Source organism: Drosophila kikkawai, chromosome 2R (genome assembly GCF_030179895.1).
Source record: "Drosophila kikkawai strain 14028-0561.14 chromosome 2R, DkikHiC1v2, whole genome shotgun sequence".
NCBI lineage: Eukaryota > Metazoa > Arthropoda > Insecta > Diptera > Drosophilidae > Drosophila > Drosophila kikkawai.
This window is the reverse complement of record NC_091729.1, coordinates 22,042,324-22,064,620: the sequence shown is the minus strand read 5'-3', so window position 1 is coordinate 22,064,620 and position 22,297 is coordinate 22,042,324. Positions and strand designations below refer to the sequence as shown.

Below are 22,297 nucleotides of genomic sequence, written 5' to 3'. Positions count from 1 at the left end.
ATCTACCTATATATATATAAAAATATTTTAAAGTTATTCATACTATGTGTAAAAACGAATGAAACGAAAGAAACCATGTAAATGTCATTGCGTTCTATATAAGGTGCAATTAAGCCATCCTTGTAAATAATTATAAAGAAAGAAAGACATTCCCAACTTGTTGTTTTGTTGTCGCTTTTATTTATCTCTTAATCTTACATTTAAATTACCAAATGTGTGGGTTTGCACGGACTTTGATCGTCTTAAACATTAAACTAAATCTATAATTAGAACAAAAATAATTAAAGTAATAAGTTAGGCTGTATAAGGGGACAATTACAAATGTTTGTATAAGATCAAATTCCGTGCGAGGGAGAACCGTCGTTGGGGGGCTACATCTCCTGCTTGGAGATTTTCGTGTGCGCGGAGGCGTTACGGGAAATCTTTAGGATATTCGGTGGCTTCGGCTGGTTTTTGTCCGCCTCGTATTGGGCGCGATGCAGCCGCTGGCGATGCTTGTACATGTTGGCGCTGCAGAAGAAGGTCATCGGGCAGTTGGGACAGGTGTAGAGTACCTCGCCCGTGTGGGTGGAAGTGTGTTCCTGCAGGGAAACAAGAGGTTACGATCTTAAATTACACAAAAAGTGGGTTTCCTGTAACTACCTTCAGTTCTTGCGGCCGCTTGAAGGCCTTCTCGCACATGGTGCACTTGAACTTTCGCTCGCACTCGTGGTTGTGATAGATGTGACGCCTCAGGGCCCTAGCATTCGGCGACACCTTGGCGCAGATGTGACAACGATGCTCACCCACGCTCTCCACATGGATGCTCTTCATGTGCTGCTTCAGTCCCGTCATGCCCTTCAGCCAGGCTCCGCAGATCTGGCATTGCTTCAGCTCCGGCTCCGGGCGCGGCTTGTCCGAGTGCATCAGCTCCTGGTGCTTCTTTAGGATGATCTTTGTGCGCATCTGCTTGCCGCACTTGTCGCAGATAATGGTGCTCTCCGGGTCATGCATGGAGCTCATGTGGTTCTTCAGCTTGCGTTCGGTAAGGAATCTGTTTGGAATGGCTTGAGGTTAGTCAAGAGTCTTAAGGAGCCGAGATTAGACCTACTTTTTATTGCACTCGGAACAGGTGAACTTGAACTCAGACTTGGGCACATGCTTGTTCAGCTTGTGATAGTCAATGGCCGTCTTGCTAAGGAAGGTCTTCGAGCACAGGTCGCAGCTGAAGGTTAGCTTGATGGCCGGATCCAGGTGCACCTGCTGGTGCGACTCCAGGTGCCGCGAGTTCTGGAACGACTTCTCGCATACGCTGCACTTGAAGTGATCTGGATTCCAGTGCACTTGCACGTGCTCGGCCAGCACTTTGCGCTGCGTGAACTTTCGGCCGCAGCACATCATGTAACCGGGATCCACCTGGTGAGTCAGTCGGTGGTGGCGCTGCATCTCCGTGAAGTTGTGCACCATCAGGTTGCAGAGCGGACACGGCAGCACGCTGGTAAAGAACTTGGCAATGATGGTGTCGTACTCCTCCTGCTGCTTCTTGCGCTGCTCCAGCAGCTCGCGGGACATGCGCACCTTCGGCTCCGCCGGTTTCGTGCGCTTCTTGTACTTTTTCGGACGCACCACCGTTCGCTTGGGCAGCACAGCGAACTCCTGCTTCCCCTCTTTGTCCAGCTCGAAGTCCGAATCGGAGTCGAAGCCTCCTCCACTGCCTCCGTAGTTGTCGTCCTCAGATGAATTATCGCTGGGCACCAGGCCGTCGTCCAGGTTGCAGGAGAAGTCCGGGTCCTCGTCGGCAAACTCGTCGACTTCTTCGGACTTTAGATTGAGTTCAATGTCTTCTTTTGGTTTCTGGGGAATTGCTGTGGCGGAATCTGCTTTGCGGGGACGTCCACGACGCTTTTTGGGCGGCGTGGGCTCAACAGGCTCCTCTATTACCTCAGGATCTGGTAAGGAGTCCTCCTCGGCCTTCAAGCGCTTCCTCAGGCGTCTGGGCGGGGCTTCCAGCTGGTCTGGGGTGGTCTGTGAGTTGGCCGTGCTCTCCAAAATTTCTATTCTCGGCAAGTGATCCAGTTCGTGCTCTTCTATTTTCACCTCCGGGTAAAAGAAGTTGCGTCCGCCAAGTTCCGACGCCTCCTGCAAAGGCTGCTCTTCACTGGTGGCCACTTTGGCGGCTTCAGCCAGAAAGGAGGAAGTGCCTTGGGTGAGCGGATCATCCTCCATTAGCAGTACCTTCGTCTCTTGCAAAGAGTTCTGTGCCTGGCTCACGAATTCGTGCAGTGTGTGAAAGTCGGACACGGTTTTCCAGCAGCGTCCGCAGATCCTTTCGCGACTCTCCTGGGAGATCTGGAAGGGGAAGTGCTGGTTGACAATCCTGGCCACATCCAGTTGCAACGCCCTGGCGGACTGCACGTCTATGTAGTCGCCCATCATCGCCGGATACTCGCACATGCAGAGTAAGCAGCAGGAAGAGGAATCTATTGTTAAATAGTTAAATGTCAAATTGTGGCATCATAGGCTGGGAGGAGCACTCCTCTTGGCTTCGCGGGCTGCCTCTCGGCTCCCAAAGGTCTTACCCATTGTGAAGCGTGGTCCGGGTTAAGTGGGCTTGCTAGCCATCTAAGAATTTTTGTATAAAATGCACTTTTTTATTTACTAATTTGTTTAAAGCCGCAGTTGCACTCAGGACGCCAGCTGTTTTCAGTCACAATAGCATCGATTACCGATAGGCGATAACAATATGATACCGATTAAGTGTGTGTATTTCCAAAGCAATCGAATCTGGTCTCTCTAGACTATAATTCGGTTGATATTTTATTATTATTAACGATTTACAATGAATATATAGCATTAATCAAATAAATATTCAGTTCCCGTGCTATATCAGCTATAAGAAATTATCCTGCTATCCGAAAAGCACTTCTCCTAGTGGTAAGCTGCTATAATATGGTGACCAGCGACTTGAGAACATTTGTTTACATATTTATTTTCTTCCTTTTAGCCGTTTCTACTATTTTCAATTGGAAACTAAGTAAAGTAAAATCGAAATGGAACCCCGGGAGATCATTCGCTACACACCTGAAGACATTGTCAAGCAATCCGAGTGTCCCGCCTGTGGAATAGATATGTCCTCGCTGAAAAAGCCCTTCAGCCATGCCAAAAAGTGCTTCAGCATCAGGCGACCGGGTCCTGTCTACAGGATTTTCGGCTACGAGGAATGTCAATGCGGTTTGCTCATTCATGACGGATCAAAAGCCCAAAAACTTCATATTTGCATGGTAGATAAAGTCTCAACGATTAATCAGTATCAGTATAAAGACTTCGATTTTCTATTATAGGGTAAAATTCCTCCCTATGATCCTCGTGTAGGAAGGCAGGCCTCCCCGTCACCCGATCAAGTCCCTCTGCCTGCTTCGGATCCAGCGCCTGCGGCTCTGCCCCCGCCCGCGCCAAAGAACCGGCCAGACAAGATCCTGCAGCCACAGAAAAAAGTTTGGGTTCGCAACTTTACCAGTCCCATCAAGCAGAAATTCGAAGATATTAAATTGTCGGGCATTTGTAAGCCTAAGCCCAAATCGGTGCCGCGAGTTCGCAACTTCGACACGCCATCCAGAGCTGCATCGGACGAAGTCTGTGTTTACTCCATAATTCGGAAGGATGAATCCATCTCAATCGCCGGCGGTTTAGTCATTAAGGAGAAACAAGAAACTAAGGAAAACGTCATAATCAAAAAGCGATCCTTGCGCCTTCCAGCGCTAAGGAAAAGCTGAAAATTATGAGTTTATTTAAGCAAACATTGAACCATCATTAGTTTTAGGCTAAAGGAACATTCGGTTAAGGTTATTCGTCACCTTAAATTATCGAAAAGGCTTACTATCTAGTATAGTTTTTATTTCGATTCTATAACATGTATTTCCATATTGGGAAACTGACCCTTAAAAAGTATATATACCTTGAAAACGGTTGTATATTACGGAATATGCCAATAACTATTAAAAAAAATGTTAATTTTATATGCCTATATTTATTATTTCATACATTTTTAAATTGTGTATCCATTTTAAAGGTGAGAAATCTTTATTATACCCTTGCAGGGTGTTATAATTTAGGTCAGGAGATTGCAAAGGAGTGAATGAATGAAACTTAGCAAGTAGTCTTCTGACTTTTCTCACTATTCTATTAGGTTTTTATTTTCTTTTCATCAAAATGGATTGATTCTTAATGTTCCAATGTGGACTAAAAGGGTATACAAAATTCGTACCGAAGGAGGAAACAAAATTTCAGTGTCTAACCGGAAAAGTATAACCCACCTGGTCACACTTGCCCCGCAAGCAAAACAACAATCCACGTAAAAAGGTTCAATTCGACGGCGATTATTTATAATTATCCGGATGTCAGCAGCTAGGAGCCAGGAATATGACTGCACCACAAAGTGCAGACACCGCCAGCATGGCAACAGCATCACAGCGGCGCTAACGAAGCGTTCAATCGACAACCAGAAGCTGGCGGCTTTCATTTTCAAGACTTGCGGCAATTTCGCCAATATTCTCGATGACCTGGTAAGGTGGTGAAATAGGGCGACAGCTGTCCAACGCCAATCCTCCTCTTCCTCCTTGCCGCAGGGCCGCTCGGCGGTACACATGTCCGCCTCGACGGGGCGGTACGAGATCCTGGAGTGGCTGCTTAACCACGGTGCCTACATCAACGGCCAGGACTACGAGTCTGGCAGTAGTCCACTTCACCGAGCCCTGTACTACGGCTCCCTGGACTGTGCCGTGCTGCTGCTGCGGTATGGCGCCAGCATGGAACTTTTGGACGAGGACACAAGGTGTCCCCTGCAGGCCATTTGCCGGAAGTGCGACGACGACGATGGTTTGGCCACAGATTCGCAGTGAGTTCGGGGAGATGTATTGATTGATAGGGTTTCAATCTAACCAGCTATCTAATCTCTCCCCAGAAACGACGTCTTGGTCTGGGGCTCCAACAAGAACTACAATCTCGGCGTAGGCAGCGAGCAGAACACCAATGCGCCGCAAGTCGTGGATTTCTTCCGCAAGTCCAGCATTTACTTGGAACAGGTTGCCCTGGGCCCCTATCACAGTCTGTTTTGCGACAAGAAGGGGCACCTGTACGCCGTGGGGCACGGCAAGGGTGGTCGCCTGGGCATCGGAGTGGAGAACAGCCTGCCAGCACCCAAGCGCGTGAAGGTCTCCTCCAAGCTGGGCGATGACTCCATACGCTGCATCAGTGTCTCCCGCCAACACTCGTTGGTGCTCACGCACCGCTCGCTGGTTTTCGCCTGCGGCCTCAACAGCGACCATCAGCTGGGCGTGCGTGACGCACCGGAGCACCTCGCCCAGTTCAAAGAAGTGGTCGCCTTGCGTGACAAGGGTGCCAGCGACCTCATGCGCGTGATTGCCTGCGATCAGCACTCCATAGCCTACGGCAGCAGGTGTGTCTACGTCTGGGGGGCCAATCAGGGTCAGTTTGGCATCAGTGCTAACACGCCGAGCATTATGGTTCCCACAATGGTGAGTTGTACTCGCTTCTATGTAGATAAAACTAATCTTTTTTCTCGCGCAGATCAAGCTGCCAGCTAGGACCACCATTCGCTTTGTAGAGGCTAACAATGCAGCCACGGTAATTTACAGCGAAGAGAAGATGATAACGCTCTTCTACGCCGATAAGACTAGATACATTAAGACGCCCAAGTAAGCTTCCCTAGCGGTTTCCAAGAAACTTAATGGAAATATATTTCCAACTTCAGCTACGAGGATCTCAAGAGCATATCGGTGATGGGCGGCCATTTGAAAAACTCCGCCAAGGGCTCGGCGGCAGCTCTGAAGCTCCTGATGCTCACTGAAACCAATGTGGTGTATCTCTGGTACGAGAATACACAGCAATTTTATAGGCAAGTCCCTGAAATAACTTGAAATCCTTAGGGTCTTTACGTTACTTTCCTTTGCAGGTGCGATTTCTCGCCCATCCGGCTCCCAGAGATTAAGAAAATCCTCTACAAATGCAATCAGGTGTTGGTTCTCTCCGACAATGGCTGTGTTTATCGCGGCAAGTGCAATCAGATCGCTCTGCCCGCCTCCGCGCTGCAGGAGGAGCGGTCCAGGCCCAACCTGGACATCTGGCAAAACAATGATCAGAATAAGACGGAAATCTCCCGGGAGCATGTTATCCGCATCGAACTGCAGCGTGTGCCCAACATAGACCGAGCCAAGGATATATACTGCGACGAGGGCTTTTCCTCGTTTGCTGTACTCCAGGAGTCGCACAGCAAGTACTTCCGAAAGCCCCAACTGCCACGCAGGGAGCACAGCTTCAAAAAGCTGCTGCACGACACCAGCGACTGCGATGCCGTCCACGATGTGGTGTTCCATGTGGACGGCGATAAGTTTCCCGCCCACAAGTTCATCATTTACAGCAGGGCTCCGGGGCTCAGGGAGCTAATACGCTGCTATCTGGACAAGGATATCTACCTCAACCTGGAGCATTTAACGGGAAAGATGTTTGAACTGGTCCTCAAGCATATCTACTCTAGCTACTGGCCCACCGAGGATGGTGAGTTGAGGCTTACAAGTCCTCTAAAGAATCTATTTAGTATTCACATCTTCCCCGTCTAGATATCGACTGCATTCAGCAGAGTTTGGGCCCGGCGAATCCCCAGGACCGAAGACGCGCCTGCGAGATGTTCCTGCCACATTTGGAAAAGTTCCAAATGGTGGAATTGGCCAAGTATGTGCAGAGCTATGTGCTTGATCATCAATTCCCACTGCCCAATGCCCGGCAGCGTTTCAGTCGCTTGCATCGCTCCGACTTCCCAGAGCTCTACGATGTGCGGATTGTGTGCGAGGACGGCAAGGTACTGGAAGCCCACAAGTGCATGCTGGTGGCCCGGCTGGAGTACTTTGAGATGATGTTCATGCACATGTGGGCGGAGCGCTCCTCGGTGACCATGGAGGGAGTGCCCTCGGAGTATATGGAGCCTGTGCTGGACTATCTCTACAGCCTGGAAACCGAGACCTTTTGCAAGCAGGGCTACCTGGAGACGTTCCTCTACAACATGACCACCATCTGCGATCAGTACTTTATCGAGTCGCTGCAGAATGTGTGCGAGCTGTTAATTCTGGACAAGATTAGCATACGCAAGTGCGGCGAGATGCTGGAGTTTGCAGCCATGTACAACTGCAAGCTGCTGCAAAGGGGATGCATGGATTTCATCTGCCAGAACCTGGCCAGGGTGCTCTGCTACCGCAGCATAGAGCAGTGCGATGGTGAGACTTTGAAGTGCCTGAACGAGCACTACCGAAAGATGTTCAGCAGGGTCTTCGACTACCGGCAGATCACGCCCTTCTCGGAGGCCATAGAAGATGAGCTGCTGCTCAGCTTCGTGGACGATTGCGAGGTGGATCTGGAGTATCGAATGGATGCGGTTTGTGGCTGACCGGAGCTTGGCTTTTCGTTTTTCTAATGTTTTTTTTTTTCAGGAGTCAAAACTCAGGCAGGCTGCTAAGCATAAGCAGAAGGACTTGCGCAAGCAGGATGCCCGCCATCATTACGAACAGCAGGCCATATCCAGCATGATGAGATCCATAAGTATCAGTGAGGCTGCAGAGGTGCCTGCATCTCCCAAGGAAACTGCTTACAATGAGGCTAAAAACTGGTCACGGGTGGTGGACAAAAAAGAACAGAAACGCAAGCAGGCCGAGACGGCTTTGAAAGTTAACAACACTCTCAAGCAGGAGGAGCCACCGGCGCCTGCACTAGTGGCCATGGAGAGGACGCCCGTGAAGGAGCAAACACCACCTCCCTTGTCTCCTGGCACGGAACCCGGCACACCCCTTAGCAAGAGCTACAATCTCGATTTAAGTTACTTCACTCCCCAGTCGCAGAAGTTGTCCCAGAAGCAGCGAAAGCGTCTCTCCTCCGAATCAAAGAGTTGGCGTTCCAATAATCCACCACTAGTTGAGCAGTCCTCCACTCCAGTGGCCATTCCGAATGCCTGGGGTGTCACTGCCACGCCGTCGAGTTCGCTTAACGATGCCTTCGTTTCCCCGACCACTGGCAGCAGCACGGATCCCACCTCGTTTGCCAACATGATGAGGGGTCAGCAAGCTGCTGCTGCCACAACGCCCACAGAGAAGGGCCAGAGTTTCTCGCGCATCCTGGCCGAGGAGCGAAAGCAAAGGGAATCATACGAACGGATGCGCAACAAATCTCTAGTTCATACGCAGATTGAGGAGACGGCCATAGCCGAGCTCAGGGAGTTCTATAACGTGGACAACATTGACGACGAGACCATTACCATTGCTCGCGTCTCCAGGCCCAGTGACATCAACTTTAGCACCTGGCTGAAGCAGTGAATCGCCGTGTAAACGCTCTACCTCTCAAGGTAGCTCAGCTATGTATGTTTGTTCTTGTTTTATTTATTAGACTTTCCGAATTGTAAAATGGTTTTTCAAGCGAACGGGGGGAGGTGGACATCAAATGTAGAACTCGGAGCCGCCTGCAAAGATGCTGACAATGTACTCTCCTGCTGATCCTGATGCAATCGGGAGCTGGGACGGCACACATATTGGGTAACAAACTTTATTGCATAGATAATACATATAGATATAGATATTTACATGTTGGGGACGGGGACACGCTCGACAATGAGGAGGCAACAAGAGACAAGTGACGAATAAATAGCCATCTAAGCTAAGCTAAACCGAACCGAAACCCGAAAATAAACCCGTTGCTTATGCAAATGAGAACACAATGAAGGAGGGATACAGAGATGAGGGAAGAAGAGGTGGACTTGGAACGAGAAATGTGGCTTGTTCAGAAGCACTCCTTACGAAAGGCGAATCCGTACTGGTCGCACTTGTATCTCAGCGTTTTGGCCAACTGAGGTGGGCCGCAGTAGAAGACGGTGACCTTGCCCTTCTGCTGGGCCTGCAGTTGTTTGAAGACCTTGTCCCAGTTGGGGCGGCCGGCGTTGGTGCGGGTCTTCAAGCCCGTAATTAGATCCCGCTTTCCCTGGAAGGGATAGAGAACAAGAGCTTTTTAGAATGCCAGTCCATGTAGATTTCCCGGAGGTTACCTTCTCGTGCAGCAGATCCAAAGCTAGTTGCAGGCCCACTGCCTTCATATCTGTTCTCTGCAAGGCACTCGTGATATACATGTGCATGTCCAGGAAGCTATAAATAGTCCACAAGTCAAATAAGCTTAAGATATACTTCCTCGGCGTACTCACCGCTCCATGGCTCCTCCAAGCTCCGCCTGCTCGATCTCCAGCTGCGACAGCAGGTTGACAAACCACTCAAAGGAGCGCTGGTCCCGATTGATCCAGAAAAAGTCCACCTTGCGCAGGTTCATCACAGACTTGGGTATCTCGCTGGCCCACTCGAACTGGCACCGCGGACAGCTGTGGCGCGCCTTCCAGTACCGATGCATGATGGACTGAAGGATGGATGCGAACGGTGTGACTCCGATGCCCGTGCCAATGAGCACCGCGTGCTGGGCCCCAAAGATGTGACTTGAGGGTGCCCCATACGGACCATCGATGAAGATCTGCGAGGAGGTTAACGCAATGAACATTAGCAAAGGGTTAGTGGGTTAGCCCTAGGTGGCCAAGTGTATGTATGTTTGGTGTAAACCCGCACCTCCATGACGCCCGCATCGAGTGTGACCTTGCCACCGCTGTTATTTGTGGAGCTACCAGTCGATCCTCCACCGCCGCCTCCGCCTGATCTGTTATTTATGGAGGTGGATAGGGTGCGCAGGAAAGTGGGACGCCGCAGAATGGACTTTCTGCTGCCCGATCCTGCCGTCTGTACTTGATCCTTTTGTTGAATATGCATTAGTGGTTTCAGATGGGTTAGTTTTCAAGAGGGTCTCAGCTACCAATCACTTACCTCCAGTGGCTTGGAGGCCACCTCGGCGGCCAGACTGAGCCTGGCCATTTGCAACTTATCACCTGAGTCCATCCTGGCACCCACAGGAATACCCTGCTCTGCCCTGCTGGCTGGGCTTCCACCGATGACCTCTCCCGTTGCCAGCTGGTTCTCCCGCTCCTCCATGCTGGGCGTCTTGAAGGCGATTATGGTGGGCTTTGTGCGCATGTAGCGGAAACTCTGCGCCAGCGACTTGTTTTGCGGGCTGAGGTAGGCCAATCCCACGCTGTTGTTCCGGGCCCGTCGTACCCGCTTTTCATCGAAGGCGGACTCGGATTCGGAACGGCCCAGAGCACGAAGTCTATGGATTAATTGTGAGTATCTGGCGAAAGCTTTACCTGAATAAATACTTACGCCTTGAGACGACTGCGCTTCTTGCTCTTCACACTGATGTCCGGCAGGGAGATGCTCTTCTCCAGGGGTCTTTGCTTTAGGCTGGAGTCCTCGCGCTCGCTGTCGGCTAGGAAAGCCCCGTTGGGCGTGCCCTTTTTGGGCTCAGCCGTCTCCTTCCTGGAGAAAGTACGCTGCAGACTCTTCTTGATGCTCCGAATGCGGTTCACCCCTGTGGCTGGCGGATCAGGAGCAGTTCCTGCCACGGGCTTGCGGTTCTGGCGAGGAGGTCGCACTGGCGGCACCGCCTGTACAGCCAGATTCTTGGCCAGGAAATCCGTTTGCGGAGTAGAGGATCTTTCGCTAGCCATAGCCGGATTACGGGCCTCGTTCAGGAGCATGAAACTGGGCGTGGGAATGGCGTGCATGTGCTGGTTCACCTCTTGGGAGCAGCCGCCCTGCTGCAGTTTCTGCTGCTCCCTCTCAAAGTAACGATACAGGCGATTTGTCCACTCGCCCACGGTGCGTATGTGCAGCCACATGTAGTCCTCCTGCTCCGGCGCGGAGCTAATAGTAAACGGATGCCATTCGTAGTTGGCAATGGCTGGGATGTTCACAAAGACATAGTCCCCGGGCCGGAAGTTAAAGTGCAGCGGCCGCTTGATGACCAAGTGTACAACCTTAGAGGGTAGTAGCAGGCCAGAACTGATGTAGGTCTTTCCGTGCTCACCCTTCATCCAAATAAAGCGCAGCGCCCGCTCCACAATGTACACCAATCCCGGCAGCATGAACCACTTCCAGAAGTTCGGTCCGTGGAAGAGGCACAGCACCCAGAAGGGCACGTATAGCAGATGGGTCCAGTAGAAGACCTCAAAGCTGCCCTTCCGCCGGACAAAGGGCTGGGAGCAAACGAACATCACCATCAGGATGGCGAGCAGAGCCACTCCCGTGGGATTCGCACAGCCCGGAATGAGGCCAAAGAGTCCCGGCCGATCCGTGAGCAACCACTCTCCGATGGTGTAGTGTCCCGCATTGATGTTCGGATCGTTGATCACGATGATCGAAAAGTTGAACAGATGCATTATTGTGTGGACTAAGCTCAGCACGGATATCGTGATGCCCGTTAGCTTGTGCAGATAGACATGATGGTCCAACGGGAGGTATGAGGATAGACCACGACCCCTCAGATAGGTCAGTGAGTGTCGCAGCATTAGCACCAGGACCCAGGCGCAGTTGAAGTTAAGGCATTGTCCTGAAACAGAGAATTAAGATCCTAGTTTAGGTTTTCAGTTCCTGTTTTTATGAGGCTTCCGGCGTGAAGCAGGACTCACCACAAGCTCTGGCTATGATGACGAACCCATTGCTGGCACGGTACTGAATGGCGCGGGAAATGAAGAGGCACAGATTGACGGCTATGTAGAAGAACAAGTATGTGACAAAGACCTGGTTGTTCTTCATGTAAGCCAGCGACAATTGGTGGGGCAGTGAGCTCCAGAATCCGCTCCTGGCTGCTCCACCTGCCTGCCGGTCCTCGGCAATGGGCACCAGCCAGCGGTCGATCCTACAAATCATAATTAAATTATTAAAAATAATTTAAATTTCAATTCTTCCCCAGATCCTACGTTATGCTAAGGTTTTCCAAGAGGCCTCCATGCTTGTTGAGTTGGTTCTTCAGCGCCTCGTAGGTGATCTCCCCGCTGTTGTGGGGATCAGCGTCTTCGAACATGGCGCTGGTGAGGTCCTCGATCTGGTCCTCGGAGAACTCCATGCCGTTCTCCTTGATGCAATGCCTGATGACGTCGTGTAGCTCCTTGTGCTGGATGAGACCATCGCCTGGTGAGTTAAGAAAAGGTAAACACTGATAGATCCCAAAAGTCGCATATGTAAACTCACCGTCTATGTCGTAGACCTTGAACAGAAACCGGATCTTGTCATCCGCCGACTGTCCCGAGAATTGGTGTATGGCATCGATGAACTCCTGCAGAGATATCGAGCCCGAGTTGTCCTTATCAAAGATTTGGAAGACACGCTCCGTGAAGAAGGGCTAAAGAGAGTTATGAGAATTATATAGGATTTAAAAAAAAATATTTAAATTGTTACTCACATTCTTGGAGGTCACAATCTTCTGAAACTCCTCCCTTCGTATCTCCTGCTCGTTACCCACTGTGGTGCGAAAGAGCTGCTCCAACCTGGCCAGCGAACTCTTGTCAAAGCCCGTCCTTGGACGGGAGTTGGTCAAATGGGAGATGAACTCCATCACCTGGTTGGTGGACACTAGATTGCTGCCATCCACCTCTATCAGCCGGTAGAGTTTATCCAAGATCTAATACATGGGATTAGATAGGATTCGAGTTAGTCTAATATCTGACAAGGATTGTTATTCACTCACTCCTCTTGTGTGCCAGATGTCGCGGAAGTTTTTGAAGCTAACGCGACTATTTTCACCGCAAATTACATAGGCCACCGACTCGATCTGTTCGGCAAAATCCATCTGGCGGTCGTCTCTAAAAGAATGCATACGATTTACTCAAACTGAAGTACTCCAATAAGTGTAGGCACTCTTCCACTTCCTCAATTATTAAGGTACAGAAAGAAATGAGATGGTTTTTTATCCTTAATTCGTTAAATTCAAATTTAATGAAGTCTCAACTTTATGAAGGAATCAAATTGCTATTATTTAGACTTCTTCATTATCTTTTACTGACTCCCGTTAAGTAACTTATTTCCATCTTCATTTAACCAACCATTTTCTTTTCTGTGCACCCAACACCAGGTCGTGCTCTCCCCCGCATCTGCGTCTGCACCCTGTGATGCCTCCGATGTCGCTGCTGCTGCTGCTGCTCGCACTATATTTGTATTTGAATGACTTCATTACGACAGGCAGGCAATGACAGTTTGTGGCTGCAGTCGCCATCCCAGTCCAAGTCCCCGGTCCCAGACCCAACTCTAACATAGAGCCGCTGTCGAGGCACGCGGACTATGTTAGCTGTTGTATATGTTAACACACGGCGCAGATAGCATCGCCATGGGCAAACGGACAGCGTCTGGGAACGAGGCTGGCATCTGGGATCGGTGGCGAGAGGCATTCGCGGCGGCTTCTGGTCGGCGCAGCTGGAATGCCTGGAGCACGCCAGCCAGCTCTCCAGCTCTTAACTAGGTGCGTGTGTGGATCCAAGTGGAGCGGACTGGATCGGATAGCTATTTTTTCCAAGGCGAGCTAATTGTTTTGGCACCGTCGCAGCAGCGATCTCAGAGGAGGAGGAGGAGCTTACAGGGCTAGAGGAGCTTATATAGCTAGAGGAGCTGATGGTAGTGAAACCCAAACTTACGTCAGACGACCCTTGAGGTGCTCGATCCAGCGATCTTGCAGGAGATAGCCATTCCGCTCGAGATCGAACAGCTGGAAGAGCTTCTGCTGGAATTCCTGTAAGTAAGCAAGTTGGTAAAAAAAAAAAAAAACAAGTTGTAAAGATCTGAATTTATGCGTCTCCGTTTCTGTGAAAGTGTTAATTAATTTATCTCTCATCTGTGTTTGCATTGTTTGGAGAAGCATTTGTTTATACCCCACACTCTGGAGATTTATATACACGAAAGAGTGTTTACACTGCTCGCGGTTCGCGGAGATCACCACGTAATGAGCATAATTAAGGGGCAGAGGTGTTCTGGTCCCACGATCCCCCATCGAATCCAATTCAAATCTTAACTATGCGGCAGTGATTGAGACAAATGCCTGGCATAAATTACCCGCTTATTAATATTTTAATGACATTCGATCTCACGATCATGGGAGCCCATCACATTGTCTGCAAACTCAAAGCGCATCGGCGGCAGGCAGCATCTTTTGCATTTGGTCACAGTTGGCCAGCCGATGCCGATGCCGATGGCGATGGAGATCTCCCGATGATGAAAAATGTGCATATTTAACGGATGAGCCCTGACTGGTTAGGCAGCTTTCGGGGAGCCCATAAAAACAAAATACTTGCGGCCGAAACCAAAGCCGCAACAAAGTAAATACAAGCTGAGCCCATCAAAAAACGGGTTTTACGATCGATCGGTCGGCCAGCTCGCTGACCGGGTAAAGGACCACAGAATAAGTGGCACAAGGTCACCTTAGTAGTCTGGATTGATCGGAGTTGGAGACCCATATCCATTACCATTCCCCATTCGCATTCTCATTTTGCATTGGCACTGATGTAATTAATAACTCACAGAACTCAATATATCGCTTTTAAATCTGTATCGAGGGATCGGAGTTGAGTGGGTATCGTGTTCCCCAAGTGCCTTCGTTTTCTTATTAATACATGATTTTTTATTGATACTTTATGGGATCTAGATAGGGGATTTCACGGGGTACATTTACACCTTCTGTTACAGGCTTTGATTTTATTTTTAAATTTGGGATATTCTTTCACTTTTGGAGGAACTCACTTTACTTTTAATAATATTACAAATTTAACTTTATTGTTTTCCATCTTTAACAATTTCAAAAAGATTTAAATATTATTCATATTCTTCCCTTAGGAACTCCCCACTTAACACTCACCTCATCCAGGAAGAGCTTGCGGAAGGCTTCCCTGGTATGCTTGCCCTCGCCCTCGTCGAACAGAGCACTGCACTCGGATATGAGCAGCCAGCGCTGCTTCTCCCGGCGCGCCTCCAGCTCCATGGAGCTGCAGTTCTTATCTAAATTGAGGTTGTATCGTTCCATGTACAAATTTGATTGCCGCTGATTCGGATTTCCATTTCCACTGCCATTTCCATTCGTAGATGCAGTCGCTCTGGCAATCGCTTCCTGCTTGCCAACGCTGGCAACTAGAATGCTGGGCGATTTGGCCATAGATGCCGCCGGTTCATCTGCACTGGCAGCATCTACTACATCATTCAAGTCGAGAACGGCCGCTTCGCTCTCCTCGCTATCACTATTTGGTTGCACTACCTCCTCCTCCACGGGGGGAGAATCGCGTGCTCCATGCAATCGCTCCAGATACTGTGCAGCCTGCTGGAGCACGTGACTCACACCAGTGGTCGCTGGCGGCTGGATGGGCTGCTGGGCTGGTGTCTGGGATTGCGGCAGCTCATCCGAGAAGGACACTTTTTTGGGGGAACGCGACGGTGTGGCGGGTATCTCGAGGGAACGGCTAGAGGACACCGAACCGCGGTGGTTACTCGAATCCTGTTCGGTGTCCATGTTCGTTAAGGGGTTGGAGGAATCACAAGAGGCACTCTACACTTGGCTGGGACTCATGCCCGAGGTTTGAGAAGAGCGGATTATCCTTGACGTATACACGACGGGGTTACGAGAGCAAAATAGCGACGGCAGGAACCTAAGGCTAAGGATGTACTGGAGCAACACTTTGCAAAGCTTTACTTAAGAAGCTATATTTAATAGCGACTTTAAAGTTCACCACATTTTCCCAAGGAGTTATCCTTGAGTTACAGATATTACAGGAGCAACACACAGCAGCAACACTTGGCAATTTCTGCCAGAAGTAATAATAAATCTTCACTTAAAATCTTCAAATCTCCTTTAACTGCTCTGCAAGGAGCTAAATTATCCTCGCGTCGGGGGCTAAGGCTTAACGACGGCGTTACGAGAGCAACACGACAGCGTAACGGGAGCAACACGACGCGATCCAAGCAAGAAGCAACACCAATCGGCGGCAGCGGCGAGCAGCAACTGAAAGCGAAAGCCAGGCGGACGCACGAGCCAGGTGAGGTGAGGGCCTCGGATCGTATCGGATCGGAGTGCTATAGCTGCGCAGGTGGCGTGCATGCGTATGGGTGAGCGGGAGACCGAGACCGAGACCGAAATGGCGCTCGACGCTTTACAAAAAAAAAAAAAAACGCGTTTGCCCAATATATCGGTTCAATATATATTTATTTCAGGCTTCTGCCAAGCGAGCGAGTTTTAGAATGGACGTGCAACTGGACGACGTTCCAGCAGATACACAGATACCTGTGTGTTTGTGCGAGTGCGTCGCGTATCTTTGTATCTGTATCTGCATCCGACTCATAAAATGGCTGCTGCCGCTGCTCCGTGATATTCTAATTTGGTTTTCGCGACTCATTCGAGCTTCTGTGTACTTATTCGATAAGGGCTGCAAATAATTCAGGTGGCGCGGTGGCGACGTCTTCATTTTTTAATTTCAACGCCCGTGTTTCGTAACCAATCAAACTTGTGTTTATGTGCCGCTGCCGTGGAACGTGTCTATTTCCGAATTCCCGGAGTCGCAGTGCACGGCACATACCAGCCGATCCGCTTTTGTTTCGGACTGCAATCGGAATTGCTGCTTCGAGTTTTGGCAGCAACTCATCATCGCGTAATGGGTCAAGCCCCGGCGGATTGGCCAGGAAGTGAGTGAGTAGAGTGAGTGCGTGATTGGAGCGGCGTAGCCAATTCAATGAGTGTTCAAGAGCTCTAAGCGGTCAATCCCGCTCAAGGTCGAGCCCAACACTCTGCTGGATCTGCGGATACTTTAGTTACTTTCAACAATGTATTGTTATCGAGTCGTTGAACCACCGCCACCTCCCATCCTCCCAGGCCCCAAGTCAAGCGATTGCAGCGCCTTGAAATCGAAATTGAAGTTGAAGTTGAAGTTGGTGCTGAAGCTGTGAAGTCGCTCCGCCAAAGGGCAATCTGACGGATACTTTGTAGATCAACAGAGCAGTGTGACTCGTGTCTTGTTTTCCTAAATGCCGCTATTTTTATGATACACAAAAAGAAATTGGCTTGAAAATAGGCTTCCTAAAGTGCCTAGCTGTTGAATTTTTCAGAAATTACTTTGTAATGGTTTACTATTTCTTCTACTCTTTGTTAAAAAGAAAACTTACAAAGCTTTAGGTTGATATCTTAAATATATGTATATTTGCGGATACCTTCTGTTTAGGGGTATCTTTTGTGCCTTTTCTAATCTATTTCTAATCAAAAAAGTAAAAAAATTATTAATTTTTTAAAGAAAAATATCTGGTTATCAATTTTATTTAGAATTTTATATCCAGTGTATGTAAATAAACCCTGTTTTAGGATAATAAAAACTTGATACCTTTAAAACTGAACTCTAATAAAATGTTAGATATGCAATTAGGAGTAAATAGTAAATCCTTTTCTTTTATATGAAAAACAACCCAAAAGTTATGACTAATTATGCTCACCTCTTTTTTTCTCTGTGCAAAGAGCGGGGTGATCTGCTGATTAATGTTCGACAGCGGCCTTTGGCTTTTGTTTACAGGTCACTGGCCCGCACGGAATCGGAATCTGATTAAGAGATACAGATACAGACATGAGATTCAATTTCAGTTTCAGCTTCAGATACAGATTCAGATCGTTTCCGCCTCCGCTTCACACTCGGCTAATCCGGAGCTGCATGTGTAAGCCACTTGTAGATGGAACCGAGCCATGTGCCTGTTCCCGGTATCTGGATATCTCACATCCGGCGAGCTTAGCGGGCTTAGCTCACTTTGGCTTACACCGAAGTAACTCACCTGCCAACTGTGTGCGTTTATGGCCATTGTTAATTGCTGAAATTGGCATTCCCAATCGCAGCGGGCGACACTCTTGGCTGGTCAGCAAGTCGCATTCGCCAGATACAGATGCTGGCACAGCTACAGCTACATCTAGAGGTACAGCTCCCCCGTTGGTGGCCAGGGAATTGGCCACTGTCGTCCAGTGGTCATTGGTCCCTCATTGTGATGGCAGCGGTGGCGCTGCAATTGACACCGCTGCGGCCAATTAAGCCCGCAGTTACATCCGCGGAATTGGACTTGCAGTTGCAGTTGGCCATCGTCCATCAGACAGACAGAGATACACAGAGTCATCCGCCGGGTGGTCCCATGGTTAAACGAATCCCCGACTGCTGGCATGCAGATTGATTTGCTCGGCAAACGACCGCCGCTTGTGGGCAATTTTCCAAGTGGCCGGCGAGTTCCAGCTTTTTATCGCCACTCGGCGGACCAGTCCAGCAGTCTCCTCTTCGGCGCAGTATCTCCGGTCTCCTCCGTCATCATTATCCAAAACATGTCATTAGGCGGCCGCGAAGATGCCCAAGTGCCAGTGCCAGTGCCAGAATCCTGTTCTGCAGCGACTGTCTTCGCTATCAACTCGGCATTCCAGCTTCGGAGCTGCCGGCAGCGACGCTGGCTGAGATGTCGCCGTTGCGTGCAGCGGAAATTGGCCAAAGAGAGATACAGATACTGCGGTCGGGGCTCGGATTCAGACTCCGCAGAGCCGCGGACGCGCTTACATCGATCGGTTTCGCCTAATAAAGCGACCGCGATCGCCACGCTAATTAAAATAATTGAAATTTCTCACGGGAAACGCGCATCGCGACACTTGCAGGGCATCCTTTGGATCTGGTCTCCATCCTCCTCCATTCTGATTCCCATTCCCAACCCATATCCGTTGCTAGTGCGGCTAATTGCAAATTGCAACATGGACAAGTGGACATGTCCAACAATCGAATTGACAGCTGCTTTACCCCCTGTCCCTGGCACATTTGATGGACATTAACATGGATCATCGGCCGTTGTCTCCGTGCTGCCAGGAGGAGTACGAGCCGGCGAGCACTCCAGCATAAATGCATAAATTTCATTAGTCGCTGACAGCAGGAACGCTTCCCGCTAGTGTCGGGCACCTAAATTAAATGTCCGCCTATAACCGGCCTTACTAAATAATTCAGCTTTTAATGATTAGAGATTGTTAACCCTTTTTTTCGTGGTTTGTACTTTATATCGATTTTTTAGCAGAGTGTTAAGTGAGATTTTTAATACTGAACCTATTGATTGTGCACCTTTTGGCTGGTATTCTAAGGTTTAACAATATGAAGCTAAATATATACTAATTTTCTGAAAACCAGGAAAGCTTTGTATACCCTTGCAGTCAGAAGTTTGCAACGCAGTGAAGGATACGTTTCCGACCCTATAAAGTATATATATTCTTGATCAGCATCAACAGGGGAATCTTTCTAGATATGTAAGGAAGAAATCGATTTTTTGGCCATTTTCGCAAAATTTTATAAGGGGTTACATCATTAAAATTTTTGATTTTGATAAAAAATTGAATTTTCAAAATTTTTAAATGAAGAATGCAGATTTATTAACTGTAGAAAATCTTGCACAGAACAGTTTTCCGATTTAAAATTAATGCTCTTTTGGCCGAGTTATGATATTTTTAATTTTAAAAAAATCAAGAAGTTTTTTAATATAAAAAATCCGATTTTATAATACAAAATAATAATTTTCGAAGTAAAGGAATCATTTCCGACCCCATAAACCATATATATTCTTGATCAGCATTAACATGCAAATCTTTCTAGACATGTCCGGAAGAAATCGATTTTTTGGCCATTTTTGCGAAATTCGATAAGGGGTTACATCATTAAAATTTTTGATTTTGATAAAAAATTGAATTTTCAAAATTTTTAAATGAAGTATGCAGATTTATTAACTGTAGAAAATCTGGCACAGAACAGTTTTCCGATTTAAAATTAATGTTCTTTTGGCCGAGTTATGATATTTTTAATTTAAGAAAAATCAAGAAGTTTTTTAATATAAACAAGAAAGGAAGCTAACTTCGGCACGCCGAAGTTTGTATACCCTTGCAGATTGGTTTTCATATTTATATCATAAATTATAATGCCGAAAACAGACACAAAACAGAGTTTCATAACATTTTACCTATACTTATTATGTTTACAGTTTGAAAGTTACAGTTATACATTCCCAGCTTTACATTTTCTCTACATCTACGGATCGCTTCTATGGCAGCTATATGATATAGTTGTCCGATTTGTATAATATTGTTACCAAAATTCTGAAATAAGCTCATGTCTTAAAGTAAATGAAAATACGTTGAAAAACAACGAAGTTATAATTTTGTCTATTACTTTCCATATCGTTCCTATGGCAGCTATAAGATATAGTCGTCCGATTTTCATAAAATTTATACCAAAATTCTGATAAAATACCAGAAGCTCATGTCTCAAATTAGATTTAAAATTTTTTTCTAATATTTTAAATTTATTTAGAGATTTTTAAAATTTTTTTAGAATTTAAAAATTTTTTTTAATATTTTAACTGCCAAATTCGAATTTGAATTTAACTGTCAAATTTGAATTTAACGACGATCAGTTTCAGTGTGCCCAGGTGCAGTTGTAAAATAAGACCTAAATTTGGATTCAAAAGGTTTGAGTCTCCGCTTACTTCCGCCGGCTCCGAAATGGTTTGAAACTTGGACTTTTTATAACAGTTTATACCAGTTTTCAGTTGCTTGCTGCTGATTTCTGTTCGCCTGTTACCCCAATTTGGGAAACGGGCAATTTGCATGGAAATGTTCGGAAATTTGGATTGGCTGCTGTAGGGATGTTGTTGTAAAAAGGTTGTTGTTGCCATAAGCTGTTGTTGTCGGCAACAAATAGGTATAAATGCATAAAATGAAATATAACAGTTTATACCAATTATTATTTTTGCCCAAATGTTTTTATAACAGTTTATACCAGTTTTCAGTTGCTTGCTGCTGGTTTCTGTTCGCCTGTTACCCCAGTTTGGAAAGCGGCCAAATCGAATGAAAAAATTTGCTCACTTGCATCAGTGATGCCCATCTCCATCAGTGATGCTCACTTCCATCAGTGATGCTCACTTCCATCAGTGATGATCACTTCCATCAGTGATGCTCACTTCCATCAGTGATGATCACTTCCATCAGTGATGCTCACTTCCATCAGTGATGCTCACTTCCATCAGTGATGCTCACTTCCATCAGTGATGCTCACTTCCATCAGTGATGCTCACTTCCATCAGTGATGCTCACTTCCATCAGTGATGCTCACTTCCATCAGTGATGCTCACTTCCATCAGTGATGCTCACTTCCATCAGTGATGCTCATCTGCATCAGTGATGCTCATCTAGCTATATTGCAATATTGGGAGGCTATAAAATCGGGCTTAATGGCAGTGATGCTCATCTGGCTATATTGCAATATTGGGAGGCTATAAAATCAGACTTTGTATCAGTGATGCTCATGTAGCTATTTTGCAATATTGGGAGGCAATATATCAGGCGTAATAGCAGTGATGCCCATCTAGCTATATTTCTTTATTGGGACAAAATAGATAGATGAGCATCACTGATGCAAAGTCAGATTCAGTGTGCCCAGGTGCATTTAAGCCACATTTTAGCCAAAAAATGTACAATATGGTCACATCTGGTTTGAGTCTTCGCTTACTCCAAGATCAATGGTTCGAATCTTGGACTTTTTATAACAGTTTATACCAGTTTTCAGTTGCTTGCTGCTGGTTTCTGTTCGCCTGTTACCCCAATTTGGGAAACGGGCAATTTGCATGGAAAATTTCAAAAATTTGTATGGACTGCTGCAGGGATGTTGTTGTAAAGGGGTTGTTGTTGCCATCAAGCTGTTGTTGTCGGCAACAAATAGGTATAAATGCATAAAATGAAATATAACAGTTTATACCAATTATTATATTTGCCCAAAAGTTTTTATAACAGTTTATACCAGTTTTCAGTTGCTTGCTGCTGGTTTCTGTTCGCCTGTTACCCCAGTCTGGAAAGCGGCCAAATTGAATGAAAAATTTTGCTCACTTGCATCTGTGATGCTCATTAGCATTATTAAAAAATTAAAGCATACTTTTGGGGGTTTCTATTAAAAACGTGGCATCTTTTAGGCGGAAGTTCAGATTACAGTTTGATAAGCACTGGTCCAAGTGAGATTCAACTTTTACAGTTTGACAAGCACTTTTCGGATAATACAAAATGGCCATATCTAAAAAATGGTGCAAAAATGTTGAAAAACAGCTAAGTTATAATTTTTTTTCTAAAAATTTATCGATCATTTGTATGGGAGCTATATGATATAGTCGTCCGAATCGGCCCGTTCCGACATATATAGCAGTGAGACTATATAGAAGACTATATGCAAAGTTTCATTCAGATAGCTTTAAAACTGAGGGACTAGTTTGCGTAGAAACGGACAGACGGACAGACGGACGGACAGACGGACATGGCTAGATCGACTCGGCTGTTGATG

At 47.3% G+C, this 22,297-nt stretch overlaps 4 protein-coding genes across 10 annotated transcripts; 2 read left to right on the top strand and 2 right to left on the bottom strand.

Annotated features, from left to right (window-relative positions):
* Nucleotides 1-153: 153 nt before the first annotated feature.
* LOC108076384 (transcription factor grauzone) lies at nucleotides 154-2,696 on the bottom strand. Its single transcript, XM_017169207.2, has 4 exons — nucleotides 2,559-2,696; nucleotides 1,091-2,459; nucleotides 643-1,033; nucleotides 154-581 (listed from the first exon to the last, which is right to left on the bottom strand). Exons 1-4 carry the CDS (start codon nucleotides 2,560-2,562, stop codon nucleotides 372-374), a joined length of 1,974 nt encoding a protein of 657 aa, XP_017024696.1. The 5' UTR covers nucleotides 2,563-2,696; the 3' UTR covers nucleotides 154-371.
* A 58-nt stretch (nucleotides 2,697-2,754) lies between these two features.
* LOC108076233 (uncharacterized) lies at nucleotides 2,755-3,962 on the top strand. The gene is made up of 3 exons (XM_017168977.3): nucleotides 2,755-2,913; nucleotides 2,984-3,260; nucleotides 3,321-3,962. The coding sequence occupies exons 2-3, from the start codon at nucleotides 3,030-3,032 to the stop codon at nucleotides 3,750-3,752; spliced, it is 663 nt and encodes a 220-aa protein (XP_017024466.1). The 5' UTR covers nucleotides 2,755-2,913; nucleotides 2,984-3,029; the 3' UTR covers nucleotides 3,753-3,962.
* Nucleotides 3,963-4,160: 198 nt separating this feature from the next.
* LOC108076410 (inhibitor of Bruton tyrosine kinase) lies at nucleotides 4,161-8,715 on the top strand. Of its 2 annotated transcripts, XM_041776921.2 has the most exons (9): nucleotides 4,161-4,541; nucleotides 4,605-4,873; nucleotides 4,940-5,513; nucleotides 5,566-5,693; nucleotides 5,750-5,893; nucleotides 5,951-6,552; nucleotides 6,615-7,423; nucleotides 7,479-8,396; nucleotides 8,455-8,715. In XM_041776921.2, exons 1-8 carry the CDS (start codon nucleotides 4,374-4,376, stop codon nucleotides 8,352-8,354), a joined length of 3,570 nt encoding a protein of 1,189 aa, XP_041632855.1. In that variant the 5' UTR covers nucleotides 4,161-4,373; the 3' UTR covers nucleotides 8,355-8,396; nucleotides 8,455-8,715. The 2 variants fall into 2 exon arrangements, with proteins under 2 accessions (XP_041632855.1, XP_017024740.1); XM_017169251.3 differs by lacking the exon at nucleotides 8,455-8,715 and having other exon boundaries at nucleotides 7,479-8,442.
* On the bottom strand, nucleotides 8,408-15,903 carry Nox (NADPH oxidase). Of its 6 annotated transcripts, XM_017169249.2 has the most exons (14): nucleotides 14,803-15,900; nucleotides 13,589-13,683; nucleotides 12,649-12,763; nucleotides 12,364-12,582; nucleotides 12,153-12,303; nucleotides 11,882-12,092; nucleotides 11,591-11,820; nucleotides 10,284-11,511; nucleotides 9,891-10,230; nucleotides 9,639-9,818; nucleotides 9,230-9,546; nucleotides 9,077-9,173; nucleotides 8,832-9,012; nucleotides 8,408-8,497 (listed from the first exon to the last, which is right to left on the bottom strand). In XM_017169249.2, the coding sequence occupies exons 1-14, from the start codon at nucleotides 15,445-15,447 to the stop codon at nucleotides 8,475-8,477; spliced, it is 4,032 nt and encodes a 1,343-aa protein (XP_017024738.1). In that variant the 5' UTR covers nucleotides 15,448-15,900; the 3' UTR covers nucleotides 8,408-8,474. The 6 variants fall into 6 exon arrangements, with proteins under 6 accessions (XP_017024738.1, XP_070139986.1, XP_070139987.1 ...); XM_070283885.1 differs by having other exon boundaries at nucleotides 11,882-12,303; nucleotides 14,803-15,901; XM_017169250.3 differs by lacking the exon at nucleotides 8,408-8,497 and having other exon boundaries at nucleotides 8,815-9,012; nucleotides 14,803-15,899.
* Between the last annotated feature and the right edge of the window lie 6,394 nt (nucleotides 15,904-22,297).